Genomic DNA, 16,417 nt, shown 5'->3' with positions numbered 1-16,417 from the left:
TGAGTGAGAATGTGAGTGAGAGAGTGAGTGAGAATGCGAATGAGTGAGTGAGTGAATGTGAGTATGAGAGAGTGTGAGTGTTTGAAGGAGTTTGGAGTGAGTGTGTGAGTGAGAATGCGAGTGGGAGAGTGTGAGTGGAGAGTTTAAAGAGAGTGGAGAGTTTAAAGAGACAGAGAGGGAGACCGATAGTCTATTAATAGGGCCATGTGGATAGCCCAACTCGCCAGCTATATTTAACTGACACACACACATAGCCAAATACATACACTCACACAGATATACATATACATAGCCATATATACATACACATATATACATACACATATATACACAAAAGATAAAGGTTCCCCGTGTAGCCTTAACAGGCTGTAGGGGCAAGTGCTGTTGGTAGTAGCGAGTAGCAGCAGCAGTGTCTATGAAGGTAGACACAGACAAAGGCTACCGGCACTGTGGCACACACAGAGGGGGTGGTGTTGGTGGTGGTGTTGGTGGTGCTGGTTTTGGTGGTGGTGGTGTTGGTGGTGGTGTTGGTGGTGGTGTTGGTGATGTTGTTGGTGTTGGTGGTGGTGTTGGTGGTGGAGGTGGTGTTGATGGTGTTGTTGGTGTTGGTGGTGGTGTTGGTGGTGGTGGTGTTGTTGTTGGTGGTGGTGTTGTTGTTGGTGTTGGTGGTGGTGGTGTTGTTGGTGTTGTTGTTGGTGGTGGTGGTGTTGTTGTTGTTGTTGGTGGTGGTGGTGTTGGTGTTGGTGCTGGTGTTGGTGGTGGTGTTGTTGTTGTTGGTGGTGGTGGTGTTGGTGTTGGCGCTGGTGTTGGTGGTGGTGGTGTTGGTGGTGTTGTTGGTGTTGGTGGTGTTGTTGTTGTTGGTGGTGGTGTTGGTGTTGGTGCTGGTGTTGGTGGTGGTGGTGTTGGTGGTTGGTGTTGGTGGTGGTGTTGGTGGTGGTGTTGTTGTTGGTGGTGGTGTTGTTGTTGGTGGTGTTGTTGGTGTTGTTGGTGGTGTTGTTGGTGGTGGTGGTGGTGTTGTTGTTGTTGGTGGTGGTGTTGGTGTTGGTGCTGGTGTTGGTGGTGGTGGTGTTGGTGGTTGGTGTTGGTGGTGGTGTTGGTGGTGGTGTTGTTGTTGGTGGTGGTGGTGGTGTTGTTGTTGGTGGTGTTGTTGGTGTTGTTGGTGGTGTTGGTGGTGTTGGTGTTGTTGGTGTTGTTGGTGGTGTTGGTTGTGTTGGTGTTGGTGGTGTTGTTGGTGGTGTTGGTGGTGCTGGTGTTGTTAGTGGTGGTGGTGTTGTTGGTGGCCATGAGCGGGAATCGAACTCGGTTCTCTGACCCAGTAGAGCGCGCTAACCACTGCACCACCGCTCCCCACTGTTTCTCTGTGTCTCCCCCTGTCTCCCAGTGTCTCCCCCTGTCTCCCAGTGTCTCCCCCCTGTCTCCCAGTGTCTCCCCCTTGTCTCCCAGTGTCTCCCCCTTGTCTCCCAGTGTCTTCCCCCTGTCTCCCAGTGTCTCCCCCCTGTCTCTCAGTGTCTCCCCCCTGTCTCCCAGTGTCTCCCTCCTGTCTCTCAGTCCCTCCCCCCTGTCTCCCAGTGTCTCCCCCTGTCTCCCAGTGTCTCCCCCCTGTCTCCCAGTGTCTCCCCCCTGTCTCCCAGTGTCTCCCCGCTGTCTCTCAGTGTCTCCCCCTGTCTCCCAGTGTCTCCCCCTGTCTCCCAGTGTCTCCCCCCTGTCTCCCAGTGTCTCCCCCTTGTCTCCCAGTGTCTCCCCCTGTCTCCCAGTGTCTCCCCCTGACTCTCAGTGTCTCCCCCTGTCTCCCAGTGTCTCTCCCCTGTCTCTCAGTGTCTCCCTCCTGTCTCCCAGTGTCTCCCCCCTGTCTCCCAGTGTCTCCCCCCTGTCTCCCAGTGTCTCCCCCCTGTCTCCCAGTGTCTCCCCCCTGTCTCCCAGTGTCTCCCCCTGTCTCCCAGTGTCTCTCCCCTGTCTCTCAGTCCCTCCGCTCTGTCTCCCAGTGTCTCCCCCCTGTCTCCCAGTCCCTCCCCCCTGTCTCCCAGTGTCTCCCCCTGTCTCCCAGTGTCTCCCCCCTGTCTCCCAGTGTCTCCCCCCTGTCTCCCAGTGTCTCCCCGCTGTCTCTCAGTGTCTCCCCCTGTCTCCCAGTGTCTCCCCCTGTCTCCCAGTGTCTCCCCCCTGTCTCCCAGTGTCTCCCCCTTGTCTCCCAGTGTCTCCCCCTGTCTCCCAGTGTCTCCCCCTGACTCTCAGTGTCTCCCCCTGTCTCCCAGTGTCTCTCCCCTGTCTCTCAGTGTCTCCCTCCTGTCTCCCAGTGTCTCCCCCCTGTCTCCCAGTGTCTCCCCCCTGTCTCCCAGTGTCTCCCCCCTGTCTCCCAGTGTCTCCCCCTGTCTCCCAGTGTCTCTCCCCTGTCTCTCAGTCCCTCCGCCCTGTCTCCCAGTGTCTCCCCCTGTCTCCCAGTGTCTCCCCCTGTCTCCCAGTGTCTCCCCCTGTCTCCCAGTGTCTCCCCTCTGTGTCTCAGTGTCTCCCCCCTGTCTCCCAGTGTCTCGCCCCTGTCTCTCAGTGTCTCCCCCCTGTCTCCCAGTGTCTCCCCCTGTCTCCCAGTGTCTCCCCCTGTCTCCCAGTGTCTCCTCCCTGTCTCCCAGTGTCTCCCCCCTGTCTCGCAGTCCCTCCCCCTTGTCTCCCAGTGTCTCCCCCCTGTCTCCCAGTGTCTCCCCCCTGTCTCCCAGTGTCTCCCCCCTGTCTCTCAGTGTCTCCCCCCTGTCTCCCAGTGTCTCCCCCCTGTCTCTCAGTGTCTCCCCCCCTGTCTCCAAGTCCCTCCCCCCTGTCTCCCAGTGTCTCCCCGCTGTCTCTCAGTGTCTCCCCCTGTCTCCCAGTGTCTCCCCCTGTCTCCCAGTGTCTCCCCCTGTCTCCCAGTGTCTCCCCCCTGTCTCCCAGTGTCTCCCCCTGTCTCTCAGTCCCCCCCCCCCCTGTCTCCCAGTGTCTCCCCCCTGTCTCCCAGTGTCTCCCCCCTGTCTCCCAGTGTCTCCCCTTGTCTCCCAGTGTCTCCCCTTGTCTCCCAGTGTCTCCCCCCTGTCTCCCATTGTCCCCCCCTGTCTCTCAGTGTCTCCCCCCTGTCTCCCAGTGTCTCCCCCTGTCTCCCAGTGTCTCCCCCTGTCTCCCAGTGTCTCCCCCTGTCTCCCAGTGTCTCCCCCCTGTCTCCCAGTGTCTCCCCCTGTCTCTCAGTCCCCCCCCCCTGTCTCCCAGTGTCTCCCCCCTGTCTCCCAGTGTCTCCCCCCTGTCTCCCAGTGTCTCCCCTTGTCTCCCAGTGTCTCCCCTTGTCTCCCAGTGTCTCCCCCCTGTCTCCCATTGTCCCCCCCTGTCTCTCAGTGTCTCCCCCCTGTCTCCCAGTGTCTCTCCCCTGTCTCCCAGTGTCTCCCCCCTGTCTCCCAGTGTCTCACCCCTGTCTCCCAGTGTCTCCCCCTGTCTCCCAGTGTCTCCCCCCTGTCTCCCAGTGTCTCCCCCCTGTCTCCGAGTGTCTCTCCCCTGTCTCTCAGTGTCTCCCTCCTGTCTCTCAGTCCCTCCCCCCTGTCTCCCAGTGTCTCACCCCTGTCTCCCAGTGTCTCCCTCCTGTCTCTCAGTCCCTCCCCCCTGTCTCCCAGTGTCTCCCCCCTGTCTCCCAGTGTCTCCCCCCTGTCTCCCAGTGTCTCCCCCTGTCTCCCAGTGTCTCTCCCCTGTCTCTCAGTCCCTCCGCCCTGTCTCCCAGTGTCTCCCCCCTGTCTCCCAGTGTCTCCCCCTGTCTCCCAGTGTCTCCCCTCTGTGTCTCAGTGTCTCCCCCCTGTCTCCCAGTGTCTCGCCCCTGTCTCTCAGTGTCTCCCCCCTGTCTCCCAGTGTCTCCCCCTGTCTCCCAGTGTCTCCCCCTGTCTCCCAGTGTCTCCCCCCTGTCTCCCAGTGTCTCCCCCCTGTCTCCCAGTGTCTCCCCCCTGTCTCTCAGTGTCTCCCCCCTGTCTCCCAGTGTCTCCCCCCTGTCTCTCAGTGTCTCCCCCCCTGTCTCCAAGTCCCTCCCCCCTGTCTCCCAGTGTCTCCCCCCTGTCTCCCAGTGTCTCCCCCCTGTCTCCCAGTGTCTCCCCCCTGTCTCCCAGTGTCTCCCCCTTGTCTCCCAGTGTCTCCCCCCTGTCTCCCAGTGTCTCACCCCTGTCTCCCAGTGTCTCCCCCTTGTCTCCCAGTGTCTCCCCCCTGTCTCTCTGTGTCACCCCCCTGTCTCCCAGTGTCCCCCCCCCTGTCTCCCAGTGTCTCACCCCTGTCTCTCAGTGTCTCCCCCCTGTCTCCCAGTGTCTCCCCCTGTCTCCCAGTGTCTCCCCCCTGTCTCCCAGTGTCTCCCCCCTGTCTCGCAGTCCCTCCCCCTTGTCTCCCAGTGTCTCCCCCCTGTCTCCCAGTGTCTCCCCCTGTCTCCCAGTGTCTCCCCCCTGTCTCTCAGTGTCTCCCCCCTGTCTCCCAGTGTCTCTCCCCTGTCTCTCAGTGTCTCCCCCCCTGTCTCCAAGTCCCTCCCCCCTGTCTCCCAGAGTCTCCCCCTGTCTCCCAGTGTCTCCCCCCTGTCTCCCAGTGTCTCCCAGTGTCTCCCCCCTGTCTCCCAGTGTTTCCCCCTGTCTCCCAGTGTCTCCCCCTGACTCTCAGTGTCTCCCCCTGTCTCCCAGTGTCTCCCCCCTGTCTCCCAGTGTCTCCCCCTGTCTCCCAGTGTCTCCCCTCTGTGTCTCAGTGTCTCCGCCCTGTCTCCCAGTGTCTCCCCCTGTCCCCCAGTGTCTCCCCCCTGTCTCTCAGTGTCTCCCCCCTGTCTCCCAGTGTCTCCCCCCCTGTCTCCCAGTGTCTCCCCCTGTCTCCCAGTGTCTCCGCCCTCTCTCCCAGTGTCTCCCCCTGTCCCCCAGTGTCTCCCCCTGTCTCCCAGTGTCTCCCCCCCCTGTCTCCCAGTGTCTCCCCCCTGTCTCCCAGTGTCTCCCCCCTGTCTCCCAGTGTCTCCCCCCTGTCTCCCAGTGTCTCCCCCCTGTCTCCCAGTGTCTCCCCTCTGTGTCTCAGTGTCTCCCCCCTGTCTCCCAGTGTCTCCCCCTGTCTCTCTGTGTCTCCCCCTGTCTCCCAGTGTCTCCCCCTGTCTCCCAGTGTCTCCCCCCTGTCTCCCAGTGTCTCCCCCCTGTCTCCCAGTGTCTCCCCCCTGTCTCCCAGTGTCTCCCCCCTGTCTCCCAGTGTCTCCCCCCTGTCTCACAGTGTCTCCCCCCCTGTCTCCCAGTGTCTCCCCACTGTCTCCGAATGTCTCCCCCCTGTCTCCCAGTGTCTCCCCCTGTCTCCCAGTGTCTCCCCCCTGTCTCGCAGTCCCTCCCCCCTGTCTCCCAGTGTCTCCCCCCTGTCTCCCAGTGTCTCCCCCCTGTCTCCCAGTGTCTCCCCCCCTGTCTCCCAGTGTCTCCCCCCTGTCTCCCAGTCCCTCCCCCTGTCTCCCAGTGTCTCCCCCCTGTCTCCCAGTGTCTCCCCCCCTGTCTCCCAGTGTCTCCCCCCTGTCTCCCAGTCCCTCCCCCTGTCTCCCAGTGTCTCCCCCCTGTCTCCCAGTGTCTCCCCCCTGTCTCCCAGTGTCCCCCCCCTGTCTCCCAGTGTCTCCCCTTGTCTCCCAGTGTCTCCCCCCTGTCTCCCAGTGTCTCCCCCCTGTCTCCCAGTGTCTCCCCCTGTCTCTCCAGTGTCTCCCCCCTGTCTCCCAGTGTCTCCCCCCTTTCTCCCAGTGTCTCCCCCCTGTCTCCCAGGGTCTCCCCCTGTCTCCCAGTGTCTCACCCCTATCTCCCAGTCCCTCCCCCCCTGTCTCCCAGTGTCTCCCCCCTGTCTCCCAGTGTCTCCCCCCTGTCTCTCAGTATCTCCCCCCTGTCTCCCAGTGTCTCCCCCTGTCTCCCAATGTCTCCCCCCTGTCTCCCAGTGTCTCCCCCCAGTCTCCCAGTGTCTCCCCCCTGTCTCCCAGTGTCTCCCCCCTGTCTCCCAGTGTCTCCCCCCTGTCTCACAGTGTCTCCCCCCCTGTCTCCCAGTGTCTCTCCCCTGCCTCCCAGTGTCTCCCCCCTGTCTCCCAGTGTCTCCCCCCTGTCTCCCAGTGTCTCCCCCCTGTCTCCCAGTGTCTCCCCCTGTCTCCCAGTGTCTACCCCCTGTCCCCCAGTGTCTCCCCCCTGTCTCCCAGTGTCTCCCCCCCCCCCCGTCTCCCAGTGTCTCCCCCTGTCTCCCAGTGTCTGCCCCTGTCTCCCAGTGTCTACCCCCTGTCCCCCAGTGTCTCCCCCCTGTCTCCCAGTGTCTCCCCCCCCCCGTCTCCCAGTGTCTCCCCCCTGTCTCCCAGTGTCTCCCCCCCCTGTCTCCCAGTGTCTTCCCCCTGTCTCCCAGTGTCTCCCCCTGTCTCCCAGTGTCTCCCCCCTGTCTCCCAGTGTCTCCCCCTGACTCCCAGTGTCTCCCCCCTGTCTCCCAGTGTCTCCCCCCTGTCTCCCAGTGTCTCCCAGTGTCTCCCCCCTGTCTCCCAGTGTCTCCCCCCCTGTCTCCCAGTGTCTCCCCCCTGTCTCCCAGTGTCTCTCCCCTGTCTCTCAATGTCTCCCCCCTGTCTCCCAATGTCTCCCCCCCCCCTGTCTCTCAGTGTCTCCCCCTGTCTCCCAGTGTCTCCCCCCTGTCTCCCAGTGTCTCCCCCCTGTCTCCCAGTGTCTCCCCCCTGTCTCCCAGTGTCTCCCCCTGTCTCCCAGTGTCTCCCCCCCCTGTCTCCCAGTGTCTCCCCCCTGTCTCCCAGTGTCTCCCCCTGTCTCTCAGTGTCTCCCCCCTGTCTCCCAGTGTCTCCCCCCTGTCTCCCAGTGTCTCTCCCCTGTCTCTCAATGTCTCCCCCCTGTCTCGCAATGTCTCCCCCCCCCTGTCTCTCAGTGTCTCCCCCTGTCTCCCAGTTCCTCCCCCCTGTCTCCCAGTGTCTCCACAGCTGACACCACCACCACCACCCACCCCCCTCCTCCTCCACTCGACATTCCTCCGTGTCCCTTTAAAAATAAAATAAAATCGCGTGGCTCCCCTACAGCGCCCAGCGTCTGGCCTGCCCTGTGGAATGACTGACATTGCAGGGTGGTTGACCCCCACTGAACACTTGCCACCCACCAATATTTAAAAACGCTCAAAATGCTCCCCACCCCCGCCAATATATTGCTATATATTTTTTTAAAATATATATATTTTGCTGTGCTATGTAAATAAAAATAACAATTTCCTAAACCTTGGTCACAATATCGGCACTTGTCTTCATATAAATCGATGCATTGGATTTCTGTTCGAATGATTCTGCTCAAAGGTTTGTCGTTTTTTCTCCCTAATCTCTGCCGTTTGCATAAAACGAAACGAGAAAACGTAAAAATGTAATTGCAATACACTCTTAGACATTATTGTAAAGAAATATTTAATGAATAGTCCATTCCGGGTGTGAGTGAATTTTAAATATTTAATTGCGGGAAATTAGTTCTAAATTTGAGGCTTTCGTGACTGCAAGGATTCATACTCTTTGTTTTTTTGTCGGTAAAGTCACGTAGGTAAAATAAAACTTAAAATAAAGACTCCTCACTCCGTGGGTGTGGCCAATGAGTGGCACAGAGACGCGGAGAGACACACAGAGACCCACAGAGATACATAGAGATACATAGAGACCCACAGAGATACACAGAGACCCACAGAGATACATAGAGACCCACAGAGATACATAGAGACCCACAGAGACCCACAGAGACCCACAGAGATACACAGAGACCCACAGAGATACATAGAGACCCACAGAGACACACAGAGACCCACAGAGATACACAGAGACCCACAGAGACCCACAGAGATACACAGAGACCCACTGAGATACATAGAGGCCCACAGAGATACATAGAGACCCGCAGAGATACATAGAGAGACATAGAGATACATAGAGACCCACAGAGATACATAGAGAAATAGAGACACGTAGAGACACATAGAGACCCATAGAGATACATAGAGAGACCCACAGAGATACACAGAGACCCACAGAGATACATAGAGACCCACGGAGATACATAGAGAAACAGAGACACGTAGAGACACATAGAGACCCATAGAGATACATAGAGATACATAGAGACCCACAGAGATACACAGAGACCCACAGAGATACATAGAGACCCACAGAGATACATAGAGAAACAGAGACACGTAGAGACACATAGAGCCCCATAGAGATACATAGAGATACACAGAGACCCACAGAGATACACAGAGACCCACAGAGATACATAGAGACCCACAGAGATACATAGAGAAACAGAGACACGTAGAGACACATAGAGACCCATAGAGATACATAGAGATACATAGAGACCCACAGAGATACATAGAGATACATAGAGACCCATAAAGATACATAGAGATACATAGAGACCCACAGAGATACACAGAGACCCACAGAGATACATAGAGACCCACAGAGATACATAGAGACCCACAGAGATACATAGAGACACATAGAGATACATAGAGACCCATAGAGACACAGAGATACATAGAGATACATAGAGACCCACAGAGATACATAGAGACACAGGGACACGTAGAGACACATAGAGACCCATAGAGATACATAGAGACCTACAGAGATACATAGAGACCCGCAGAGATACATAAAGACCGGCAGAGATACTTAGAGACACACAGAGATACATAGAGACCCAAAGAGACACAGAGACACGTAGAGACACATAGAGATACATAGAGACCCATAGAGACATAGAGACACGTAGAAACACATAGAGACCCATAGAGATACATGTAGATACATAGAGACCCACAGAGATACATAGAGACCCACAGACATACATAGAGACCCATAGAGATACATAGAGACCCACAGATACATAGAGACACACAGAGATACATAGAGACCCGCAGAGATAAATAGAGACACATAGAGATACATAGAGACACATAGAGGCACAGAGACACGTAGAGACCCATAGAGATACATAGAGATCCATAGAGACCCAGAGACATGTAGAAACACATAGAGACCCATAGAGATACATAGAGATACATAGGGACCCACAGAGACACATAGAGACCCACAGAGATACATAGAGACCCACAGAGATACATAGAGACACACAGAGATACATAAATACCCCATAGAGATACATAGAGACCCACAGATATACATAGAGACCCACAGAGATACATAAAAACGCACAGAGATACATAGATACCCCATAGAGATACATAGAGATCCACAGAGACACATAGAGACCCGCAGAGATACATAGAGACCCACAGAGATACATAGAGACCCGCAGCAATACATAGAGACACAGAGACACATAGAGACCCATAGAGATACATAGAGAACCACAGAGATACGTAGAGACCCACAGAGATACATAGAGACCCATAGAGATACATAGAGACCCATAGAGATACATAGAGATACACAGACCCAGATAGATACACAGACCCATATAGATACATAGAGAACCATAGAGATACATTGAGACTCTACACAGAGATACATAGAGACACATAGAGATACACGCAAACCCATAGAGACACATAGAGACACAGAGACCCGCAGAGATACATAGAGACTCTACACAGAGATACATAGAGACCCACAGAGATACGTAGAGACACACAGACCGATCGAGATACATAGAGACCCATAGAGATACATAGACACCCATATAGTTACTTAAAGACGCAGAGACATGTCGAGACACGTGCAATACATAGAGACCCACAGAGATACATAGAGACTCTACACAGAGGTACATAGAGACCCATAGAGATACATAGAGACCCACAGTTATACACATAGACTCACAGAGATACATAGAGACGCGTAGACCCATAGAGACACATAGAGACCCATAGAGATACATAGATACATAGAGATACATAGATACCCACAGAGATACATAGAGACTCTACACAGAGGTACATAGAGATACATAGAGATCTTGAGTAGTCAACTTCCATTGTTCCCACGATGTCCATCTTGAGTAGACAACTTCCATTGTTCCCACGATGTCCATCTTGAGTAGACAACTTCCATTGTTCTCACGCTGTAGATCTTGAGTAGACAACTTCCATTGTTCCCACGATGTCCATCTTGAGTAGACAACTTCCATTGTTCCGACGATGTCCATCTTGAGTAGACAACTTCCATTGTTCCCACGCTGTCCATCTTGAGTAGACAACTTCCATTGTTCTCACGATGTCCATCTTGGGTAGACAACTTCCATTGTTCCCACGATGTAGATCTTGAGTAGTCAACTTCCATTGTTCCCATGCTGTAGATCTTGAGTAGACAACTTCCATTGTTCCCACGATGTCCATCTTGAGTAGACAACTTCCATTGTTCCCACGATGTCCATCTTGAGTAGTCAACTTCCATTGTTCCTACGATGTCCATCTTGAGTAGTCAACTTCCATTGTTCTCACGCTGTAGATCTTGAGTAGACAACTTCCATTGTTCCCACGATGTCTATCTTGAGTAGACAACTTCCATTGTTCCCACGATGTCCATCTTGAGTAGACAACTTCCATTGTTCCCACGCTGTAGATCTTGAGTAGACAACTTCCATTGTTCCCACGATGTCCATCTTGAGTAGACAACTTCCATTGTCCTCACGATGTCCATCTTGAGTAGACAACTTCCATTGTTCTCACGATGTCCATCTTGAGTAGTCAACTTCCATTGTTCCTACGATGTCCATCTTGAGTAGTCAACTTCCATTGTTCCTACGATGTCCATCTTGAGTAGACAACTTCCATTGTTCTCACGATGTCCATCTTGAGTAGACAACTTCCATTGTTCTCACGATGTCCATCTTGAGTAGACAACTTCCATTGTTCCCACGATGTCCATCTTGAGTAGACAACTTCCATTGTTCCCACGATGTCCATCTTGAGTAGACAACTTCCATTGTTCCCACGATGTCCATCTTGAGTAGACAACTTCCATTGTTCCCACGATGTCCATCTCGAGTAGACAACTTCCATTGTTCCCACGATGTCCATCTTGAGTAGACAACTTCCATTGTTCCCACGATGTCCATCTTGAGTAGACAACTTCCATTGTTCCCACGATATCCATCTTGAGTAGACAACTTCCATTGTTCCTACGATGTCCATCTTGAGTAGTCAACTTCCATTGTTCTCACGCTGTAGATCTTGAGTAGACAACTTCCATTGTTCCCACGATGTCTATCTTGAGTAGACAACTTCCATTGTTCCCACGATGTCCATCTTGAGTAGACAACTTCCATTGTTCCCACGCTGTAGATCTTGAGTAGACAACTTCCATTGTTCCCACGATGTCCATCTTGAGTAGACAACTTCCATTGTCCTCACGATGTCCATCTTGAGTAGACAACTTCCATTGTTCTCACGATGTCCATCTTGAGTAGTCAACTTCCATTGTTCCTACGATGTCCATCTTGAGTAGACAACTTCCATTGTTCTCACGATGTCCATCTTGAGTAGTCAACTTCCATTGTTCCTACGATGTCCATCTTGAGTAGTCAACTTCCATTGTTCCTACGATGTCCATCTTGAGTAGACAACTTCCATTGTTCTCACGATGTCCATCTTGAGTAGACAACTTCCATTGTTCTCACGATGTCCATCTTGAGTAGACAACTTCCATTGTTCCCACGATGTCCATCTTGAGTAGACAACTTCCATTGTTCCCACGATGTCCATCTTGAGTAGACAACTTCCATTGTTCCCACGATGTCCATCTTGAGTAGACAACTTCCATTGTTCCCACGATGTAGATCTTGAGTAGACAACTTCCATTGTTCCCACGATGTCCATCTTGAGTAGACAACTTCCATTGTTCCCACGATGTCCATCTTGAGTAGACAACTTCCATTGTTCGCACGATGTCCATCTTGAGTAGACAACTTCCATTGTTCCCACGATGTTAACCACCTCGCCTGGTGTGCAGGAGGTAGTGGGTCCGACCCCAACCCTGACGACGCCTGCTGCTGTATATTTGGAGTCTGTCTCTCTCTAATCATCATCATCATCACCACGGTGGCTCGGAGATGTTGACTACCTCGCCAAGTGCACATGAGGTCGTGGATATCGTCATCGCCTCTAGAGGCTCCGCCTACCGAACTCTTTGCCCCGCCCCCCACCCCTACACCTCCCACCACCCTCACCCCTCCCCTCCCCCCACCCCCACCACCACTTCCCCTCCCTCACCCCCTCCCCTCATCTTCAAGATGGCGGACTTCGACACCATCTATGAGGATGACGAGGAGGAGGAGGAGGATGATGAGGAACGTCTGGCTGAGGAGAATCTCATCCGATACGCGCCCGATCCCGTGGTCGTACGCGGCTCCGGCCACATCACCGTGTAAGTGGACGACGACGAGCGATGGCGAGCGGCGGAGAGCCGCCGAGAGCCGGGGCCTTTGAAGTAGGCCGCAACTGCCGCCTCGGCCCTCGCCTGACTTCCGGAGCCTCTCGTCGGGCAGGCGGAGCAGGCGAGGCCGAGGCTGCTGGGGAGGGTTAGGCCGCCGCTCTTTCTCTCTGTGTTATCGTTTCGTTATTTAGTTTTATTAGTTATCGCGCGGTATTTTATATTGTAGTTTGTCACGGCGGCGGCGGGAGAGTTTGTGTGCGAGGTTGTTTAAATTTGAGAAGTGGGGTGGTGTGTGTTGGCGTTGTGAGGAGGTTGTTTTGGTTAACGTATGTTGTGTGTGTTGGTTAACGTGTGTTGTGTGTGTGTGTTGGTTAACGTGTGTTGTGTGTGTTGGTTAATGTGTGTTGTGTGTGTGGTTAATGTGTGTTGTGTGTGTGGTTAACGTGTGTTGTGTGTGTGTTGGTTAACGTGTGTTGTGTGTGTGTGTGTTGGTTAACGTGTGTTGTGTGTGTGTGTGGTTAACGTGTGTTGTGTGTGTGTTGGTTAACGTGTGTTGTGTGTGTGTGTGTGTGTTGGTTAACGTGTGTTGTGTGTGTGTTGGTTAATGTGTGTTGTGTGTGTGGTTAATGTGTGTTGTGTGTTGGTTAACGTGTGTTGTGTGTGTTGTGTGTTGGTTAACGTGTGTTGTGTGTGTTGTGTGTGGTTAACGTGTGTTGTGTGTGTGTTGGTTAACGTATGTTGTGTTTGTGTTGGTTAACGTGTGGTGTGTGTGTGTTGGTTAACGTGTGTTGTGTGTGTGTGTTGGTTAACGTGTGTTGTGTGTGTGTTGGTTAACGTGTGTTGTGTGTGTGTGTTGGTTAACGTGTGTTGTGTGTGTGTTGGTTAACGTGTGTTGTGTGTGTGTTGAGTGTGTGTGTGTGTTGGTTAACGTGTGTTGTGTGTGTGTTGAGTGTGTGTGTGTGTTGGTTAACGTGTGTTGAGTGTGTTGTGTGTTGGTTAACGTGTGTTGTGTGTGTTGTGTGTTGGTTAACGTGTGTTGTGTTGTGTTGTGTGTTGGTTAACGTGTGTTGTGTGTGGTTAACGTGTGTTGTGTGTGTGTTGGTTAACGTGTGTTGTGTGTGTGTTGGTTAACGTGTGTTGTGTGTGTGTGTGTTGGTTAACGTGTGTGTGTTGGTTAACGTGTGTTGTGTGTGTGTTGGTTAACGTGTGTTGTGTGTGTTGGTTAACGTGTGTTGTGTGTGTGTTGGTTAACGTGTGTTGTGTGTGTGTTGGTTAACGTGTGTTGTGTGTGTGTGTTGGTTAACGTGTGTTGTGTGTGTTGTGTGTGGTTAACGTGTGTTGTGTGTGTTGGTTGACGTGTGTGTTGTGTGTGGTTAACGTGTGTTGTGTGTTGTGTGTGGTTAACGTGTGTTGTGTGTGTGTGTTGGTTAACGTGTGTTGTGTGTGTGTGTTGGTTAACGTGTGTTGTGTGTGTGTGTGTGTTGGTTAACGTGTGTTGTGTGTGTGTGGTTAACGTGTGGTGTGTGTGTGTGTTGGTTAACGTGTGTTGTGTGTGTGTGTGTTGGTGAACGTGTGTTGTGTGTGTGTTGGTTAACGTGTGTTGTGTGTGTGTGTGTTGGTTAACGTGTGTGTGTTGGTTAACGTGTGTTGTGTGTGTGTTGGTTAACGTGTGTTGTGTGTGTGTTGGTTAACGTGTGTTGTGTGTGTGTGTTGGTTAACGTGTGTTGTGTGTGTGTGTTGGTTAACGTGTGTTGTGTGTGTGTTGGTTAACGTGTGTTGTGTGTGTGTTGGTTAACGTGTGTTGTGTGTGTGTTGGTTAACGTGTGTTGTGTGTGTGTTGGTTAACGTGTGTTGTGTGTGTGTTGGTTAACGTGTGTTGTGTGTGTGTGTGTTGGTTAACGTGTGTGTGTTGGTTAACGTGTGTTGTGTGTGTGTGTTGGTTAACGTGTGTTGTGTGTGTTGGTTAACGTGTGTTGTGTGTGTGTGTTGGTTAACGTGTGTTGTGTGTGTGTGGTTAACGTGTGGTGTGTGTGTGTTGGTTAACGTGTGGTGTGTGTGTGTTGGTTAACGTGTGGTGTGTGTGTGTTGGTTAACGTGTGTTGTGTGTGTGTGTTGGTGAACGTGTGTTGTGTGTGTGTGTGTTGGTTAACGTGTGTTGTGTTGTGTGTGTGTTGGTTAACGTGTGTTGTGTGTGTGTGTTGGTTAACGTGTGTTGTGTGTGTGTGTTGGTTAACGTGTGTTGTGTGTGTTGTGTGTTGGTTGACGTGTGTGTTGTGTGTGGTTAACGTGTGTTGTGTGTGGTTAACGTGTGTTGTGTGTGTGTTGGTTAACGTGTGTTGTGTGTGTGTGTTGGTTAACGTGTGTTGTGTGTGTGTGTTGGTTAACGTGTGTTGTGTGTGTTGGTTAACGTGTGTTGTGTGTGTGTTGGTTAACGTGTGTTGTGTGTGTGTTGGTTAACGTGTGTTGTGTGTGTGTTGGTTAACGTGTGTTGTGTGTGTTGGTTAACGTGTGTTGTGTGTGTGTGTTGGTTAACGTGTGTTTGTGTGTGTGTGTGTTGGTTAACGTGTGTTTGTGTGTGTGTGTTGGTTAACGTGTGTTGTGTGTGTTGGTTAACGTGTGTTGTGTGTGTGTGTGTGTTGGTTAACGTGTGTTGTATGTGTTGGTTAACGTGTGTTGTGTGTGTTGGTTAACGTGTGTTGTGTGTGTGTTGGTTAACGTGTGTTGTGTGTGTGTGTTGGTTAACGTGTGTTGTGTGTGTGTTGGTTAACGTGTGTTGTGTGTGTGTGTTGGTTAACGTGTGTGTGTTGGTTAACGTGTGTGTGTGTGTTGGTTAACGTGTGTTGTGTGTGTGTGGTTAACGTGTGTTGTGTGTGTGTTGGTTAACGTGTGTTGTGTGTGTGTTGGTTAACGTGTGTTGTGTGTGTGTGTTGGTTAACGTGTGTTTTGTGTGTGTGTGTTGGTTAACGTGTGTTGTGTGTGTGTTGGTTAACGTGTGTTGTGTGTGTGTGTGTTGGTTAACGTATGTTGTGTGTGTGTTGGTTAACGTATGTTGTGTGTGTGTTGGTTAACGTGTGTTGTGTGTGTGTGTTGGTTAACGTGTGTTGTGTGTGTGTGTGTTGGTTAACGTGTGTTGTGTGTGTGTGTTGGTTAACGTGTGTTGTGTGTGTGTTGGTTAACGTGTGTTGTGTGTGTGTGTATGTTGGTTAACGTGCGTTGTGTGTGTGTGTTGGTTGACGTGTGTGTTGATTAACGTGTGTTGTGTGTGTGGTTAACGTGTGTTGTGTATGTGTTGGTTAACGTGTGTTGTGTGTGTGTGGTTGACGTGTGTTGTGTGTGTGTTGTGTGTGTGTGGTTAACGTGTGTTGTGTGTGTGTTGGTTGACGTGTGTTGTGTGTGTGTTGGTTAACGTGTGTTGTGTGTGTGTGTTGGTTAACGTGTGTTGTGTGTGTGTGTTGGTTAACGTGTGTTGTGTGTGTGTGGTTAACGTGTGTTGTGTGTTTGGTTAACGTGTGTTGTGTGTGTGGTTAACGTGTGTTGTGTGTGTGGTTAACGTGTGTTGGTTAACGTGTGTTGTGTGTATGGTTAACGTGTGTTGTGTGTATGTGTGGTTAACGTGTGTTGTGTGTATGTGTGGTTAACGTATGTGTTGTGTGTGTATGTGTGGTTAACGTGTGTGTTGTGTGTGTGTGTGTGGTTAACGTGTGTTGTGTGTGTGTGTTGGTTAACGTGTGTTGTGTGTTGGTTAACGTGTGTTGTGTGTGTGTTGGTTAACGTGTGTTGTGTGTGTGTTGGTTAACGTGTGTTGTGTGTGTGTTGGTTAACGTGTGTTGTGTGTGTGTGTTGGTTAACGTGTGTTGTGTGTGTTGGTTAACGTGTATGTTGTATGTGTTGGTTAACGTGTGTGTTGTATGTGTTGGTTAACGTGTGTGTTGTATGTGTTGGTTAACGTGTGTTGTGTGTGTGTGTGTTGGTTAACGTGTGTTGTGTGTGTTGGTTAACGTGTGTTGTGTGTGTGTGTTGGTTAACGTGTGTTGTGTGTGTGTTGGT

At 52.1% G+C, this 16,417-nt stretch overlaps 1 protein-coding gene across 1 annotated transcript in view; it reads left to right on the top strand.

Moving 5' to 3' along the window:
- The first annotated feature begins 12,179 nt into the window (after window positions 1–12,179).
- Window positions 12,180–16,417, top strand: part of CHIC2 (cysteine rich hydrophobic domain 2) — a 36,130-nt gene continuing 31,892 nt past the window's right edge. The window contains exon 1 of the mRNA XM_032980932.2: window positions 12,180–12,361. Coding sequence (XP_032836823.1) covers window positions 12,228–12,361 — 134 coding nt within the window. The 5' untranslated portion in view covers window positions 12,180–12,227. The remainder of the gene's footprint in view (window positions 12,362–16,417) is intronic.

Source organism: Petromyzon marinus, chromosome 76, assembly GCF_048934315.1.
Source record: "Petromyzon marinus isolate PM22_M1 ecotype Great Lakes invasive population chromosome 76, UKy_Petmar_22M1.pri1.0, whole genome shotgun sequence".
Taxonomy (NCBI): Eukaryota; Metazoa; Chordata; class Hyperoartia; order Petromyzontiformes; family Petromyzontidae; genus Petromyzon; species Petromyzon marinus.
Note: the sequence above shows the minus strand (reverse complement) of the source record. Positions and strands in the feature narration are given on the sequence as shown.